We start from the raw sequence: 15,677 nt of genomic DNA on the forward strand, positions 1-15,677 counted from the left end.
TTAAAAAGCCCTTACCAATATTTAAAAATATTCTCTGCCCCAATGTATACAAATTACTTCACTAATGCTTCCAAGAGAGTTTGTTGAGAAAGTATCTTCCCAGAAACCACCACAAAGTCCATCATGGTTTCCACTTTGAAAAGCTTATATGGCACATATGGTATGTATAGTTTTAAAAATCACTATTTTTGGAGCCCATTATTCTTTAAGGCAATCTTTGCAACTACCTGTTGAGGTTTGTGGCAATGAGCATGTTGATTCTAAAATAGTTAAGGTTCTAGTTTCAGATCATCTGTGTCCCATGGAAACTGCTCCATGGAACTCTGAGTCTAACAAAATGCCATGTGAAGAAGAGCTAAGTAAGAAATGCCACCAGAGAGTATTTCATGGAAATAAGACAAAGAAGTCCACTCTCATTATTTCTATTCAACATTGATCTGGAGGTCTTAGCCAGAGCAATAAGGTAAGAAAAAGAAATAAGGCATAAAGATTAGAAAAAAAAATTGTTTTTTTTTTTGAGGGAGATTAGCCCTGAGCTAATATCTGCTGCCAATCCTCCTCTCTTTGCCGAGGAAGACTGGCCCTGAGCTAACATCCGTGCCCATCTTCCTCTACTTTCTATGTGGGACGTCTACCATAGCATAGCTTGCCAAGTGGTGCCATGTCTGCATCCGGGATCTGAACTGGCGAACCCTGGGCCACAGAAGTGGAACATGCAAACTTAACCATTGTGCCACTGCGTCAGCCCCTGAAATTCTTTATTCACAAATGACATGATTGTCTAGGTGGCAAATCCTAAGAACCAACAGAAAATCTACTAGTCTAGGTGAATTTAACAAAGATGCAATTTACAAAAGTCATTTATAGTTCTTTATATCATCAACAAACAATTTGAGAATGAAATTTAAAATACCATGTATATTGGCATCAGTGAAAAAAATCAGGAATAAATTTAACAAAAGATGTGCAGGACCCCTACCATGAAAATTATAAAATATGGTTAAGAGAAATGAAGGCAGCCCTAAATAAATGGAGAAATACTCTATCCATAGATGTCAGTTCTTCCCAAAAGACCTATAGATTCACTGAAATCACAGTATCAGTGTGCATTTTTACAAAAATTGACAAGTAGACTTTAAAACTGCTACAGACTTGCAAAGGACCTAGAATGGGAAAACAATCTTGCAAAAGAACACAGTAGAGGACGTATACTACTGGATTTCCATAGAGTTACATAATCAATACAGTGTGGTATTACTCTAAGGAGAACAAGCAGATCAAGTGGAACTGATCAGAGTCCAGAAACAGACCCTCACGTATATAATCAACTGATTTTCAACAAAGGTGCCGAAATGGAGAAAGGACAATCTTCTCAACAAATGGTGCTGGAACTGGATATCTGTATGAGAAAAATGAACCTTGATCTTTACTTCACACCATCAGCAAAAATTAAGATGAACTATAGCCCTAATCAGAACTATAAAACTTCTAGGAGGAGAAAATACTCACAACCTTGGAGTAGATTTCTATGACACAAAAGGCACCATTTAAAAAAAATGGATAAATGGGACTTCATCAAAATTTTAAATTTCTGCTCTTCAAAAGACACTTAAGAAAATGAAAAGGCAAACCACAAACTGGAAAAAAATATTCACAATACATCTGGCAAAAGACAAAGGACTTGTGTCCAGACTATGCAAAGAACTCTTAAAACTCAATAACAAAGGAAACAGGTCAAATCTAAAACAGGCAGAAGACTTGAAGAGACACTTTGCAAAAGAAATGAAGAGCCAATAAGCACATGAAGAGATGAACATCATTAGGTCATCAGGAAAATGCAAATTAAATGGTAAGGAGATGCCACTTCGTATTTACTAGAATGGCTAAAATTAAATCGACTGACAAAACCAAGTGGTGGTAAGGATGTGGCACACCTGGAACTTTCATACACTTGGTAGAGACGTAAAATGGTACAACCATCTTGAAAACAACTTGGCAGTTTACAAAAAAGTTAAACATCCACCTAACCTATTACATAACCTAACCTATTAGATATTTACCTTAGAGAAATGAAAACATATGTCCATAAAAAAAGGTTGTATGAAAATGTTCATAGCAGCTTTATTCATAATAGCCCCCAGCTAGAAACAACCCAAATGTCCCATCAACAGGTGAGAAAACAAATTGTAGTCTATTCATACACTGGAACACTAATCAGCAGTAAAAAGCAGTGAAGGTCTGATACACAACAACATGGATGAATCGAAAATAATTCTGTTTGAAGAAGCTGAAGAGCACCTGCTGTATGAGCGCATTTATGTGAAGTTCCAGAACAGGCAAAACTATGCTCTAGCGATAAAACCAGACCAGTAGCTGCCTGGAGTGGGGTAAGGAGGGATTTACTCTACAGAGCATGACGGAACTTTCTGGGGAGATGGAAACATTCTATATCTTGACAGAGATGCTGGTTACATGGGCACACATACATTTACCTAAACTCATTGAACTAGTGATCTGTACCAGTTCTTCATGAAAGAACAAGTATATAGGCATTAAAGACATTCCTAATAAAATCTCTATTTTATTGTATACAAATTATACGTCAATAAAGTAGATTTTAAAAGAAAAGTACAGGGGCCGGCCCCGTGGCCGAGTGGTTGAGTTCATGGGCTCTGATTCAGCAGCCCAGGATCTACCAGTTCGAATCCTGGGTGCGGACATGGCACCGCTCATCAGGCCATGCTGAGGTGGCATCCCACGTGCCACAACTAGAAGGACCCATAACTAAAAATATACAACTATGCACTGGGGGGCTTTGGGGAGAAAAAGGAAAAAAAAAAAAACCTTGATAAAAGAAAAGTATTTCAGTGTTCTTGGAGACCTTTTTTATTTTAGTTTTTTGGTCAGGGATACAAAAAAGTTTAACTCAATGGCTTTCAAATATCTTTAACCATGCATATAACACACACAAGTCATGAACCTGGAAGCCTAAACTCAAAGCATCAGTTCCAAGCTCTTACTTAACAGGTTAGGAAACTGGGACCCAAGGATCCTGATTTCTAGTTTGAGGTTCTTTTCACCGTTTACGTTAATGCTATAAAATCTACAAAGCAACTTATATCATGGCTACTGACATGTTACCATGCTCAGAAAAAGCAGTTAAAATTAACATGTGAAACAATTCCTGAAGGAATGACAGATTTAGAAAATTACTATTTTGCAATTCCTAATGAAGTAATAAATCTAAATAATAATAGTCAAGGAATGCTAAAATCATTAGGCGAGGGGCCGGCCCGGTGGCGCAGCAGTTAAGTGCGCAGTTCTGCTTCGGCACCCTGAGGTTCACCGGATTGGATCCCGGGTGTGGACACGGCACCGCTTGGCAAGCCATGCTGTGATAGGCGTCCCACATAGAAAGTAGAGGAAGATGGGCACAGATGTTAGCTCAGGGCCAGTCTTCCTCGGCAAAAAGAGGAGGATTGTCAATGGATGTTAGCTCAGGGTGAATCTTCCTCATAAAAAAAAGTGAAGGAGAGGAAGGAAGAGGAAGAAGAAAGGGGAGGAGGAAGAAGGAAGGAAGTGGAAGGAAGGAAGCAGGGCAGAGAGAGGGCAGGAGAAGGAACTGTTGGGGATTAAGAGGGACTTCACAGGACAAATCCAAATGCCAAATATGGACCTTGGTTGGATATTAATTTGAACAAAGGGTAAAAAGACATTTTTGAGATTAATGGAGAAAACAATATGATTTAGTCATTAGATGATATTAAAGAATTATTGTTAATTTGGTTGGGTGGATAATGTTCTGGTTGCTTTTTAAAAGTCCTTATCTGCTAGAGATATATAACGAAGTATTTATGAGTGGAATGATATGACGTTTAGGATTTGCTTTAAATTGCTTCAGAAGAAAATGTGTATGGATGGGGGAAGATAAAACAAAAATGGCAGAAAGTTGATGGTTCTCGACAGTCTGTGATTATATTAGTCTTTCTACTTCTGTGTGTACTTGAAATTTTCTACAATAAAATGTTTTTCAAAAATCCCCAAAAGGGGGCCAGTCTGTGGCCTAGTGGTTAAGTTCAGCACCCTCTGCTTTGGTGGCCCAGGTTCAGTTCCCAGGCCCAGAGCTACACTGTTCACCAGCAGCCATGCTGTGGTGGCAACCCACATGCAAAACAGACGAAGATTGTCACAGCTGTTAGCTCAGGGCGAATCTTCCTCAGAGGAAGAAAAAAAAATCTCCCAGAATTTATATTCATATGCCCAGGTAATGAGAAAGAGGAAGTTTGGGTGCAGCAACATTTGAGTGTGACTTTTTCCTCCTCCTTAAAACCAGTGTACTACCTCCCTCTCTCAGAGACATAAACTTTCTAACAGAAAAGGCTGCCCTGCTAGCGATATTTGCACACAAGTACTCAGTGGACTGTTCAGTTACAACAGATGGGGTCAAAAGAAAAGTAACCACGTACATTTTGGGCACTGCTGTTGAAACTCTCAGAGCTGAGGGGGAGCAGAGTACTCAGCTCCAGATCTGTAACCATCTGACGGGATTCTGCCAGCAAACGCTGAAGCTTGCTAGTGGGAGAAAAATCATCCTGCCAAGGTAACGCAGTTTAAGCATTCATGAGATCAAGAAGCATTTTTAAATGTTTACCTTCACAAATACAATGTTACAAACACAAATGTTAACTACTTGTTAATATTTTTTGACTTTAGGTATTATAAAGCAGGATATTAAATACTAGAATAACCAAAGTCCAGGTATTTCTTAGAACCCACATAGCTAAATAACTTGTCTGAAACAGAATTTACTACAACTAATTAACTAACATCCAAGTGATAAAAGAATACCAGGCATTGTTTAGCTCTCCTAAATCATCTTTCCTAGGCCATAACTAGAATGTCAAAATAGTTGCAAAATGCAACTTCAACACTAAAGGCTTGTAAAGCTTTTAAAAATATGTGGAACTATGCCCTAGTTTGTTCTTGTTTAATTTTCAACTTTGGGATCTGAATTTTTTAGCATGCCAACTGCTCTCAAAAGCACCTAGTCTAGGGGCCAGCCTGGTGGCGCCGCGGTTATGTTCGCATGTTCTACTTCAGCGGCGCGGGGTCCACCAATTCAGACCTACGCACCACTTGTCAAACCATGCTGTGGCAGGTGTCCCACATATAAAGTAGAGGAAGATGGGCACAGATGTTAGCCCAGGGCTGGTCTTCCTCAGCAAAAAGAAGAGGACTGGCAGCAGATGTTAGCTCAGGGCTAATCTTCCTCAAAAACAGAACAAAACAAAACAAATTTTAACAACACCTAGGCTAATTCTTCCATTAAGAAAAGTTTATTTCTGGGGCCAGCCCCATGGCCGAGTGGTTAAGTTCGCGTGCTCCACTTCAGCGGCCCAGGGTTCGAATCCTGGGCGCAGACATGGCGCCGCTCATTAGGCCATGTTGAGGCGGCATCCCACATGCCACAACTAGAAGGACCCACAACTAAAATATACAACTATGTACTGGGGGGATTTGGGGAGGAAAAAAAAGCAGGAAAAAACAAAAAAAAGATTGGCAACAGTTGTTAGCTCAGGTGCCGATCTTTAAAAAAATAAATAATAAAATAAAATAAATTAAAAAAAAAAGAAAAAGAAAAATTCATTTCTAATTTTTCGTGAACAATGATCAATACTGACCTGGATTTAGAAGATGTTTAATAAATACCTGCTATATGAATATATCTATGTATATATATATACAACACACATACAGACACACACACACACACACACACACATACAGATATATATACATGCATGGACAACATAGGCATGCAATGTCATATACTGCCTCAGAAAAGTAGATGCAAACATCGAAAAAGGGTCTCCTAAAAGCTAGAAAAGGTAATAGCTAGTATTTCCCCTCAAATGTATAACTTAAAAAAATTAACAGCTTTGAGGTATAATTGACATACAATTAACTGTACAATTAAAGTGTACAGTCTGATGAGTTCTGACATGTGCACACATCCATGAAACCATCCCCCCAATGAACAGGGATCGTATTCTTCACACCGAGGCCCCTTTAGAATTCCTGCCTCTGTGAGCCCCTCCCCCTATTCCCAGACAACTACTCACCTGCTGTCTGTCACCAGAGATTAGTCTGCATTGCTAGTATAAACAGATTCATGCTGTTGTCTGTCTGGCTTTTTCTTTTTTTCTTTTTTCCTTTCTTTTTGAGGAAGATTAGCCCTGAGCTAACATCTGCTGCGAATCCTCCTCTTTTTGCTGAGGAAGACTGGCCCTGAGCTAAACTCTGCACCCATCTTCCTCTGTTTTATATGTGGGATGCCTGCCATAGCGTGGCTTGCTAAGCAGTGCCTAGGTCCACGCCAGGATCTGAACCGGCGAACCCTGGGCCGTCAATGTGGTGTGAGCAAACTAAACCTCTACACCAACGGGCCAGCCCCTAGCTTCTTTTATTCAGCATAATTATCTTGAGATTCACTCATGTTGTGCATGTATAAATAGTTCATTCTTTTTTATTGCTGAGAAGTACTCCATTGTATGGATATACCATAGTTTGTTTATCTGTGCACCTACTGATACATATTTGGGTCATTTCCAGTTTTTTAGCTAGTACAAGTAACACTGCTTGAATATTTGTGTATAAGTCTTTGTGTGGATATATATTTCTATTTCTCTGGGAGTGGAATAGCTGGGTCACATGGTAGGTGTATATTTAACTTTTTAAGAAACTACCAAAGTGTTATGCACAGTGGCTGTCCTCTTTACATCCTCACTGTCAGTGAATCAAACTCGCAGTTGCCCAGGATTCTAGTCAACACGTGGCATGGTCAATGGAGAATTAACACTCAGCAAATACCCATTAGGGGCCAGGCCCCACGACATCTCATTTCACCAAAATGACTGTGATCTTAGTACTGCATATTTGTGGATGAGGAAACATAAGAAATTAAATAACTTTGCTAAGGTCAATGAGCTAAGACAAAGTAAAATGGGGATTTGAACCCAGGTCAGTTTGATTTCAAAGCCCGATATCTTCCCCAAATGACACCAAAGTAAATTAAGTTTACTTGAACTTATTTTCTTTGTGAGAGATCTGTGATGAAGACCTCGTTCATCAGAGACAAAAATACATAAATTTTGTATAAGTACATGAAAATGTGCTCAACACTATTAGTCATGAGGGAAGTGTAAAAGTAAAGCCACAATGACACATCACTACACCCTTACTGAAGGGCTAAAACTAAAAAAGACTGACAACACCAAGTGTTGACAAGGATGTGGAGCAACCAGAAAGCTTCAACACTGCTGGTGGGTGTGTCAAACAGTACGACTACTTTGGAGAGAACTGACAGATTCTACCCAATAACCTGGCAATCCCACTCCTAGGTAAATACTGAAGACAATGAAAATATACGTCCACAAAAAAACTTGCACAAGAATGCTGACAGCAGCTTCATCACAGCAAAAATGGCCCAAAATTGGAAACAACCAAAATAGGCAATAACAAGAAAATATATAAACAATTTGTAGCATACTTATCCAATGGACTAACAATTCAGCAACAAATGGGAATGAACTATTGATGCATGCAACGACAGAGGTAAATCACTTCAATATGCTGGGCGAAAAGCCAGACGCAAAAGAGAACATACTGCATGATTTCATTTACCTAAAGTTTTAAAATTACTCGTCTATGGTGAAAAACATCAGAAAAATGGTTGCCTCTTGTGGGGAACTGATTGGAAACTGGAGCATAAGGGAAATTTCCGGCGTGATGGAAAGGCTCTATATATTGTTAGGATTGTAGGTTACACAGATGTATGCATTTTCCAAAACTCATAAATTGTACATTTAAGATTTGTGCATTCCATTTTATGTAAATGTTACCCAAAAAAGAGTTAAAAACAAAATTTGAACTCTAAAAAAAAAAAGACTTTGTTCATGATGAAGACAATGGCTCATCCACAATAGTGACAAGGTAGATACAACCTCAGTGCCCATCAGTAGGGGTATGGACAAACAAACTGGTTTATTCAATCAAGGGACTACAAGTTAATCAACAAGCAAAATGAAGAGACTAGGTCACAAGTGTCAGCATGGATAAATGTCACAAAATATTGACAAAGTTGGAAAAATCACACTGCAATAGGATATAGACAGTATTTTACCATTTATATACATTTTAAACACACACAAAACACTATGTAATGTTTCAGTATATACTTTTATGTAGTAAAAGTATAAAAACAAGCATGGAAGCAACTTAAGGACAGTGGTTAAGGGGTTGGGGGAATGGACATGGGGAGAATGGCATGTGGGACTTACACTTTATGTGTAACATTTTATTTCTTTAGCAAAAAAAAAGTGAAGCAAATATGGCAAAATGTAAACATGTTAAATCTGAACTAGGTGCACAATTCCTTGTCAGGTTCTTCATTTTTTGTATGCTGAAAATATTTATTAATTAAAAATAGATACATCAATCACCTGGAGGGCCTGAGAGACATCTTGCCTAAAGCTAATCTACAAAATATTTAAAGAAAACAGAAGGTGAGCAATTTTGACTTTAGCTAAATAATATAATTAAAATCCTATAATTAAAAAAACCCTGAAGAATGGCCAAAATTAAGCACACTAACAATAGTGCTAGAGAAGAATTAAAAGTATGTTGGGGAAAAGTCTTGCCTGAATAAGCGGGATGCTACTAAGCGAAATACACACCTTTTCACCGGGCAAAGCTGCATCTTTGTTGATTAACAAAATCTTAGAAGCATGCTTTTTATCAGAAGAGGACTCTGTCTCTATCAACTTCTCATCCTCTCTTAAGGCAGATTTTGAAGAACCCCAGCAGTGGGAATGCTGGATGGCAACTAGCTCACTGTGAATAAGAAAACCAGACAAAACACACAATATCAAGCATTTATCACCAAGACTCAAACTCAAAAGTCTCTCAACAGGACAAAACCAAAGCTGTTTTTCTTTTTTAATGAAGAAGCTCAAGTCTGAGCAGAATATTATGGATTTGAATAGAATATATGAGTAGAATATTATAAATTAATGCAACCCTTTGCAGTAAGAATTAAAACAAAATTCTTAAAGAGTAACTACAGAATAGAGAATTTCTCTCCCCCACACACACAAAAAAAAAACAAGGAAAAGAATGTTCGAGGGACAGGATCATCCAAAAGGAAGGACAAAAATCAACACAGTATAAGGTTAAACTTGTGAGAAGTTTGGGTTTTTGGTTTGTGAGACTGATTTTTGTTAATGGTTTTCAAAAGTCCTTTTGTGAAAGTAGAATAGCATTGTTGTGGCTATTAATTCTTCGATATGGATTGTAATTAGTCTTTGAGTGGTGAACATGGTGTAATCTGCACACAAGTCAAAATATAATGATGTACACCTGAAATTTATATAACGTTATAAACCAGTTACTGCAATAAAAAATTTTTAAAAATGAAAAATTCTTCTATAGGCTCTTAGTATTAGAGAACAAACACAAGTAGCTAAGCCTCTGGGTACATTATTAAAGTTTGGGCTCAAAGCAAACTTAACAGCAAAAGCTGTCCTGGAACAGACCGGAGGCACCGGAACCTCCTCCGCCCATGGATCCTCTAAGTGAGAGCAGCCTGCCCCTGGCTTCTCCCTCCGCAGGCAAACCTCTACTTCCCAAACGGAACCGTGGTACAAATGTGAACACTTTAGTCAGATAATAAAGTAGGTACACAAGTTCTTATAATCTAAGGAAAAACAGGAAAACATAATTATCATTTCTACTTAATCACGTATTTGTCATGCGATGCCTTGGCATGTGCCTCTGCTGGCAGAACAAGAAGTCACTTCAACTATTTCAAGCCAGGGAGGTCAAAAGGGCCTTGAAAGAAAACTCTGAAATTAAATTTGAATGTCTTTCATACATTAAGTTTAATATATGTCCTTTATGCTCTGAAAACTATCTAACGTGAGCTCTTCCCTTAAATGTACGTGTGTTCTTGTTCAGTAGTGAAAAATATGCAATTGTGCCCTACCGATACTTGCAATTATGTAAAGAAGATCTTTCAAAACCAATGATGAATAGATGACATTTAGTGTGGCACCAATTTTTTTTTAAATTTTGCAACTCACAATAACTATCTGCATGATTTTTAAAAGACTCAGGCTTCTAAAAGAGCCAAATAATAATCCAAATAATGAAAATATCGAACTTTTAATCACAAAGTCCTATGAAAGTCGATGTGATAATTAAAACAAGGCTCTCAGTACAGAAACTTTGTTCTTTCTGTAATGAAATATTGAAGAGCTAGGTTTTATCCAAAAATAGCAGACACTACGATAGCGCCCCTCAACCAGAAGATTCAGCAGTTCTAACAATAAGATGAGCCTGAATAATGCAGCAAATGCTAATAACTTATCTATTTTCTTCTCTTAAAAAACCAATAGCTTTTACCAGCTTGTTAAATATAAAAATTCTTTCTCTTACATGATTTTAAACAGTAAGAAAGTTTGGGAAATGTAAAATGAACACAAAGGCAGAAGCAACTGGATATGTAAATATGTCAATGGGAGGAAAAAGAGAAATTCTTATCCGGGGTCTAAGGAATGCAATCTGGACACAAAGAGACAGCTTATCAATTCAAAAAGAATCCTAGGGTGAGGAATGCCCCAGAGCAGCATTCTATTCTGTAAAGTGACCCACCTGTTTGTTTTAAATAAAACACAGTTGCCCAACTCATGACAACTGGCTTTGTTTTTAAGCAAAATCTTTGTCTCAGAAGCTGCCCTAGGTACAAACTTTCCACTGGAATCTAATACATTCTCTTTGCACAATCAAAAACTCAACAGCCTCCGCTGCAATGAAAGGAGTAAATGGTTTGTCTTAAACATGATCTCTGCTTGCAAACACACCTTTCGGGGCTGGCCCCGTGGCTGAGTGGTTAAGTTTGCGCGCTCTGCTGCAGGCAGCCCAGTGTTTCGTTGGTTCGAATGCTGGGTGCGGACATGGCACTGCTCATCAAACCACGCTGAGGCAGTGTCCCACATGCCACAACTAGAAGGACCACAATGAAGAACATACAACTATGTACTGGGGGAGGGGCTTTGGGGAGAAAAAGGAAAAAAAGCAAAAAAAAAGCCACTCCTTTCCATTTAACAGTCACATGAAGCGGCTACTGCGGCCCTTTATATATCTAAACACAGTCTGTGGGCTCCCTGGATGTTTACAGAAGTGAAACATTACTAACCTTGTTGGGGAGTTATATTTTGCTCCACTGGCACTTTCTGAACAAGTGCACACAGATCTGTGGTGAACGATTCTTTGCACTTTAGAAGGTTTGAAAATACTCATCCACTCTACATCAGACATGTGGCCTGGGGCTTCAATTATGAAATTACTCGGGTGGCAGCATTTGGATTCACACATGTCACTTTCACCCAGGCAGGCTTCATTTTTATGGCAATATGAGATTCCAGACCTTTCTATGTGATCTTGACATTCAACATCCAGCTTTTCTGGTTGCTTTGAACCAGAACAGTTGGCCAGGCCCAAGTAAACACTGACATCGTGCCACTGCTTTTCATCAGATAAGGATGTTAATGTTTCTGAGAGTTGTCTCTCTTCATTCTGAATGCCAAGTCCATCACTTTGTGGTGATTTTGCATGGATCTTGCACAGCATACTTTTGTTTTCGGGTTCATCCTGGATTTTTCCTCCCAGATCCCAAGACTTTTGTTTCTCCATTAAGTCTTTCGTAAACAGAGACGAGATAGCAATTACACTTTTTTCCCCAAATGAAGTATTAACCTGTAGTTTCTTCTCTTTGCATACATCACAAGAGCTCCTGTCTGACTTACTTTGCTGAATCAACATGGTCTCAAATTTTGGGTCCTTAACCAGTGACTTCTGACTTTTCTCCCTCTTAATATTGACTTTTGAGCGGTTATTTTCAAGGTCTGATAAACACATGTCTCTGCTATGATGGCATTATAAAAAACAGAAGTTATAAGATATACTTGATATTGTCATTCTAAATATTTCACCCAACCCACGTTAACCGAGCTAAATCATAATAAGACCCATTTTTATGAAATGAAAATATAATGAACATTTATCCTTTCTTCAGACCCAATTTCAGCCCAGCCTTCTCTAGGAAGTCTTTCTGATCACCACCCACACTTTCCCCTCCCATCCTTAACTCCCTCTGGACTTACTGTCTATATCACGTCATTATCCTACTGTATATATTACCGAACTAATCACACAGCAAATCTCCTCTTCCAGCTATATTGTTCACTGTTTCATGCATATATCCTATCTTCTCAACAGATTGTTAAGTTTTTTAATACATAGAGGCATTTTTAATCCTCCTGGCACCTAGGACAGCCTTTAACATATATTAAGTGTTCCGTAAATACTTGTTGATTGATCTGTTATTTCTCTTCCTAATTCTATTAGTTTCACAATAAACAGAGGTAAAGCCAGAACTGAAAGGTAATGGAGATTCAAGGTACAAAGACAAAGGGGAAAGCGCCCAATGTGTCTTCCACACTGCAGTCAGGACTATCCCATTTATGTGCTGAATACTTACATAGCTATATATTGAAAGCTAGTCTAAAGTAAAAATGACACGTGCATAAAATAAAAATGAAGAATACTACATATATGTGATAAACCTTTTAAGACATCATCTTTTAAAGTTTTTCATGTCATACCTACTCAGGTATTCTGATCTGCATAGTTCTGACCCCTCAGAAAGCTCAACCCCTCCTTCTACAATAGCATAAACCATTTTATACTCTTAAAGAATAACGTCCCTCATGGAGCTCAGGTACCTCCCAGGGACAATGAAGTACTAAAGGAAAAAGAGCATCTATGTTGGGGCTTTTGCCTGCAAGAGAACCCTGGGTTGGTCTGGTGTTTATTAGCAGCAGCAGGAGCCGCTGGGATACAGAGCAACAGTGTAACGACCCCAGCAGAAGGCCTCAAAAGACAAGGAGAGCCGGCACAGCAAAGGGCGGTTGAATCTGGGTGGTGCTGTCTGTAGCAAGAGGCGCTTACACCCACTCCTGCGGATTACTCAGTACCAGGCCGTCACTCCAGCGCAGGCTCTGCGGGCACACGGAGTTGCGGGGAACTTCCATAAGTCCCTTTTTGGCACTCCTTGTAACGTTTCTGCTTAGAAAAGCAGACTAAATTTAACTGTGGGACAGTTATATGCCTGTTAAATTAAACCACACCTCATTTACTTATATTTTAATTTTACAGAAACTAATTTAATTCACACTGCTTGCTATAGGTAAGAGAAGATGTCTCCTATTAACAAGGAAAACAGGAAAATCAAGCTAAGAGCAGAGATGACTCTCAGCTAGCTGAACTCCTATTGCAGTTATTTATATCATTCTTTGGCATCATTTCTTTTAGGCAAGTACCATGTCCTACATATCTTTATTTTCCCTGTTCCTAGCCCAGTGCCTAAAAGACGGTGAGTGCTGAATGAATGAATAAATGATTCATCTCTGAAGTTTCTACTTTAGCTCAAAGCCTTCTACACAACAGACACACAAATAATGTTTAATGACTTTCTTTTATCAAATGGCTAAATTAGGATCACGCCTAGAATTCTAAGACAAGGTCTCGTTACACACAGGATTATAATGATAAATATTAGCTCACATATATTTAGTCCCTGCTATATAGGGAATAGTACTAGGTACTGGCCCATAGTAAGTACTTAAGGAATACTGACTGAATGATGAAATAAAATACAAGATGGTATTAACAGCATCTTGCTAAGATTACCTGGATTCCAGGGACTTTGACTCCTCCATCTTTGAGTCATATATCTGTATCAATTCCTGAGACTTTTCCACATTGACATTGAGAAACTGCAGATCACTCTGTTGTTTTACGTAAATCTGCCGTAGATATTGATAAATCAATATAAAATGTAACAACAAAACTAAATGGAGCCAATAATTTAGTACTTTCAAACACTAAAACAGATCAGATAGTGACTAAAGAAATACACTAAATATCTTTGATTTTATTTTTCCTACGTTAGCACTGAGATTTGTTAATACCACTAGTCTCCTAACCTTTAATTACCATGAGCAGGACGCCATCTGCTATGCTACATATGATATACCATTAAGGAGTTAGGATTCCAAAAGCACCCTAAACAAAATCAACAGGCATCCTGTTCTCCTGATTGGGTGTTTGTTTATAAACGTTTCCACCTAAGTGTTAGAAGCCTGACTGGGGACCTACCTGTCTCAGGTTACGCAGCTCCGCATTTGTACGCTCTTGCTTTGACTTTGCGATATCAAGTAACTCATCTTTCCTTTTCTCTCTCTCTGCTATGTAAGAACAAATATTATTAAAATATTTCTCATCAGTCATATCAACACAAACCTCTTCATTTCCAACAATTTAATGCTCAGCTAACATTTTTTCCCTCATTTCTGAATTTAAAAATTGCAAAAGAGGATGCTGGGAAGAGCTTTAATCTGACTAGATCCTACATCAAATGAGAAAATTTTCACAATATAATTAATGCCAAGTCAAAAAAAATGATTCAAAATTGTATCAACTCTAGGATCAAAATGCATGTGTGTTTGTATGTACAGACGCACAGAAAAAGTCTGAGAGCAAGTATACCAAGGTACTAAAAGAAGTTATATTTGGATGGGAGTATTAATGATGATTATTTTCCTCTCTTCTTTTTATCTTGGGCGGGTATTGGTTTCCAAATCTCTAGAATTAATATGTCTTACTCTAATTTTCAATTTTTTTCACATTACACAGGTAACCTATGAATGCATTTTCACTGTAAAAATCTAAAAGACACATTCTCTTTATTAACAGAAAAAAATAACATTACAAGGGGCGAAAAATCACTATTTTTAACAGCATGCAAATCAGTCTGCTACAGTAATTTCACAGGCCCTTCCGCTGTATTCTCACTGACCAAAGACCGTAGATAATTGTCCCTATGAGGCGCCCGCACAGGCAGACAAACTATTTCCACTTGAAGAACAGCCCAGCACTCCTTTAAAGACTTTCTATTGCTTGAAAACTCTTTTTATCTGATAGGTAATTAAGATTCAGAATTCTCTTTAATATACATGGTGATACATTTAATTTCTTAGTGCAAAAAGACAGAATAGAGAAGTAATTTTTTTTAATCTTCATTCTTTTACAAAGACCATAAACATTTTGCTGAAACATGGACACTTCAGTATTACTAGAGCTGGGGCACGAGAAATCAATATTTTAAAAACAGGATCAGAAGTTGGTAAACGAGAACTCACAGAAAGGAAAGGATCTAAAGTGCTATACAAGGACTTATATCAGAAAACAATAAAATTAAGCTTAAGAAGAAACAATTTGATTCACACAAAAGTGAGAAATCAACAATAAATGCTTCACTTAAAAAAATCAGTATCTTTATAAGAAGTTCAAACTAAACGTATAAAACGACCCTCTCTCGCTACATGAATCCATTTTAAGTGAATCTGACGCAATCTAAATCAAAATTTACAATTTATATCTTTTGTTCTTCCATAAAACACCTTTTCCAAATATCATCTTTCTTGTGGATGAAAAGAATAAAAATATTTACTCTCACTCTCCATTTGGAACATCACAAAAACCACCTAAGGACAGAG

The 15,677-nt window shown here is 37.9% G+C and overlaps 1 protein-coding gene across 6 annotated transcripts in view; it reads right to left on the minus strand.

Annotated features, from left to right (window-relative positions):
* The window catches only part of CCDC62 (coiled-coil domain containing 62), a 36,475-nt gene that overhangs the window by 5,172 nt on the left and 15,626 nt on the right, over nucleotides 1–15,677 (minus strand). For 2 of the 6 annotated variants that reach the window (XM_046640877.1, XM_046640876.1), the window contains exons 6-10: nucleotides 14,278–14,366; nucleotides 13,810–13,925; nucleotides 11,255–11,983; nucleotides 8,736–8,892; nucleotides 4,467–4,592 (exon numbers count right to left, since the gene is read on the minus strand). In XM_046640877.1, the coding sequence (XP_046496833.1) occupies nucleotides 4,467–4,592; nucleotides 8,736–8,892; nucleotides 11,255–11,983; nucleotides 13,810–13,925; nucleotides 14,278–14,366 (1,217 nt within the window). The remainder of the gene's footprint in view (nucleotides 1–4,466; nucleotides 4,593–8,735; nucleotides 8,893–11,254; nucleotides 11,984–13,809; nucleotides 13,926–14,277; nucleotides 14,367–15,677) is intronic. The other 4 variants (XM_046640873.1, XM_046640872.1, XM_046640878.1 and 1 more) reach the window with 4 other exon arrangements.

The sequence above is a fragment of the Equus quagga genome, chromosome 15 (genome assembly GCF_021613505.1).
Source record: "Equus quagga isolate Etosha38 chromosome 15, UCLA_HA_Equagga_1.0, whole genome shotgun sequence".
Classification (NCBI taxonomy): domain Eukaryota; kingdom Metazoa; phylum Chordata; class Mammalia; order Perissodactyla; family Equidae; genus Equus; species Equus quagga.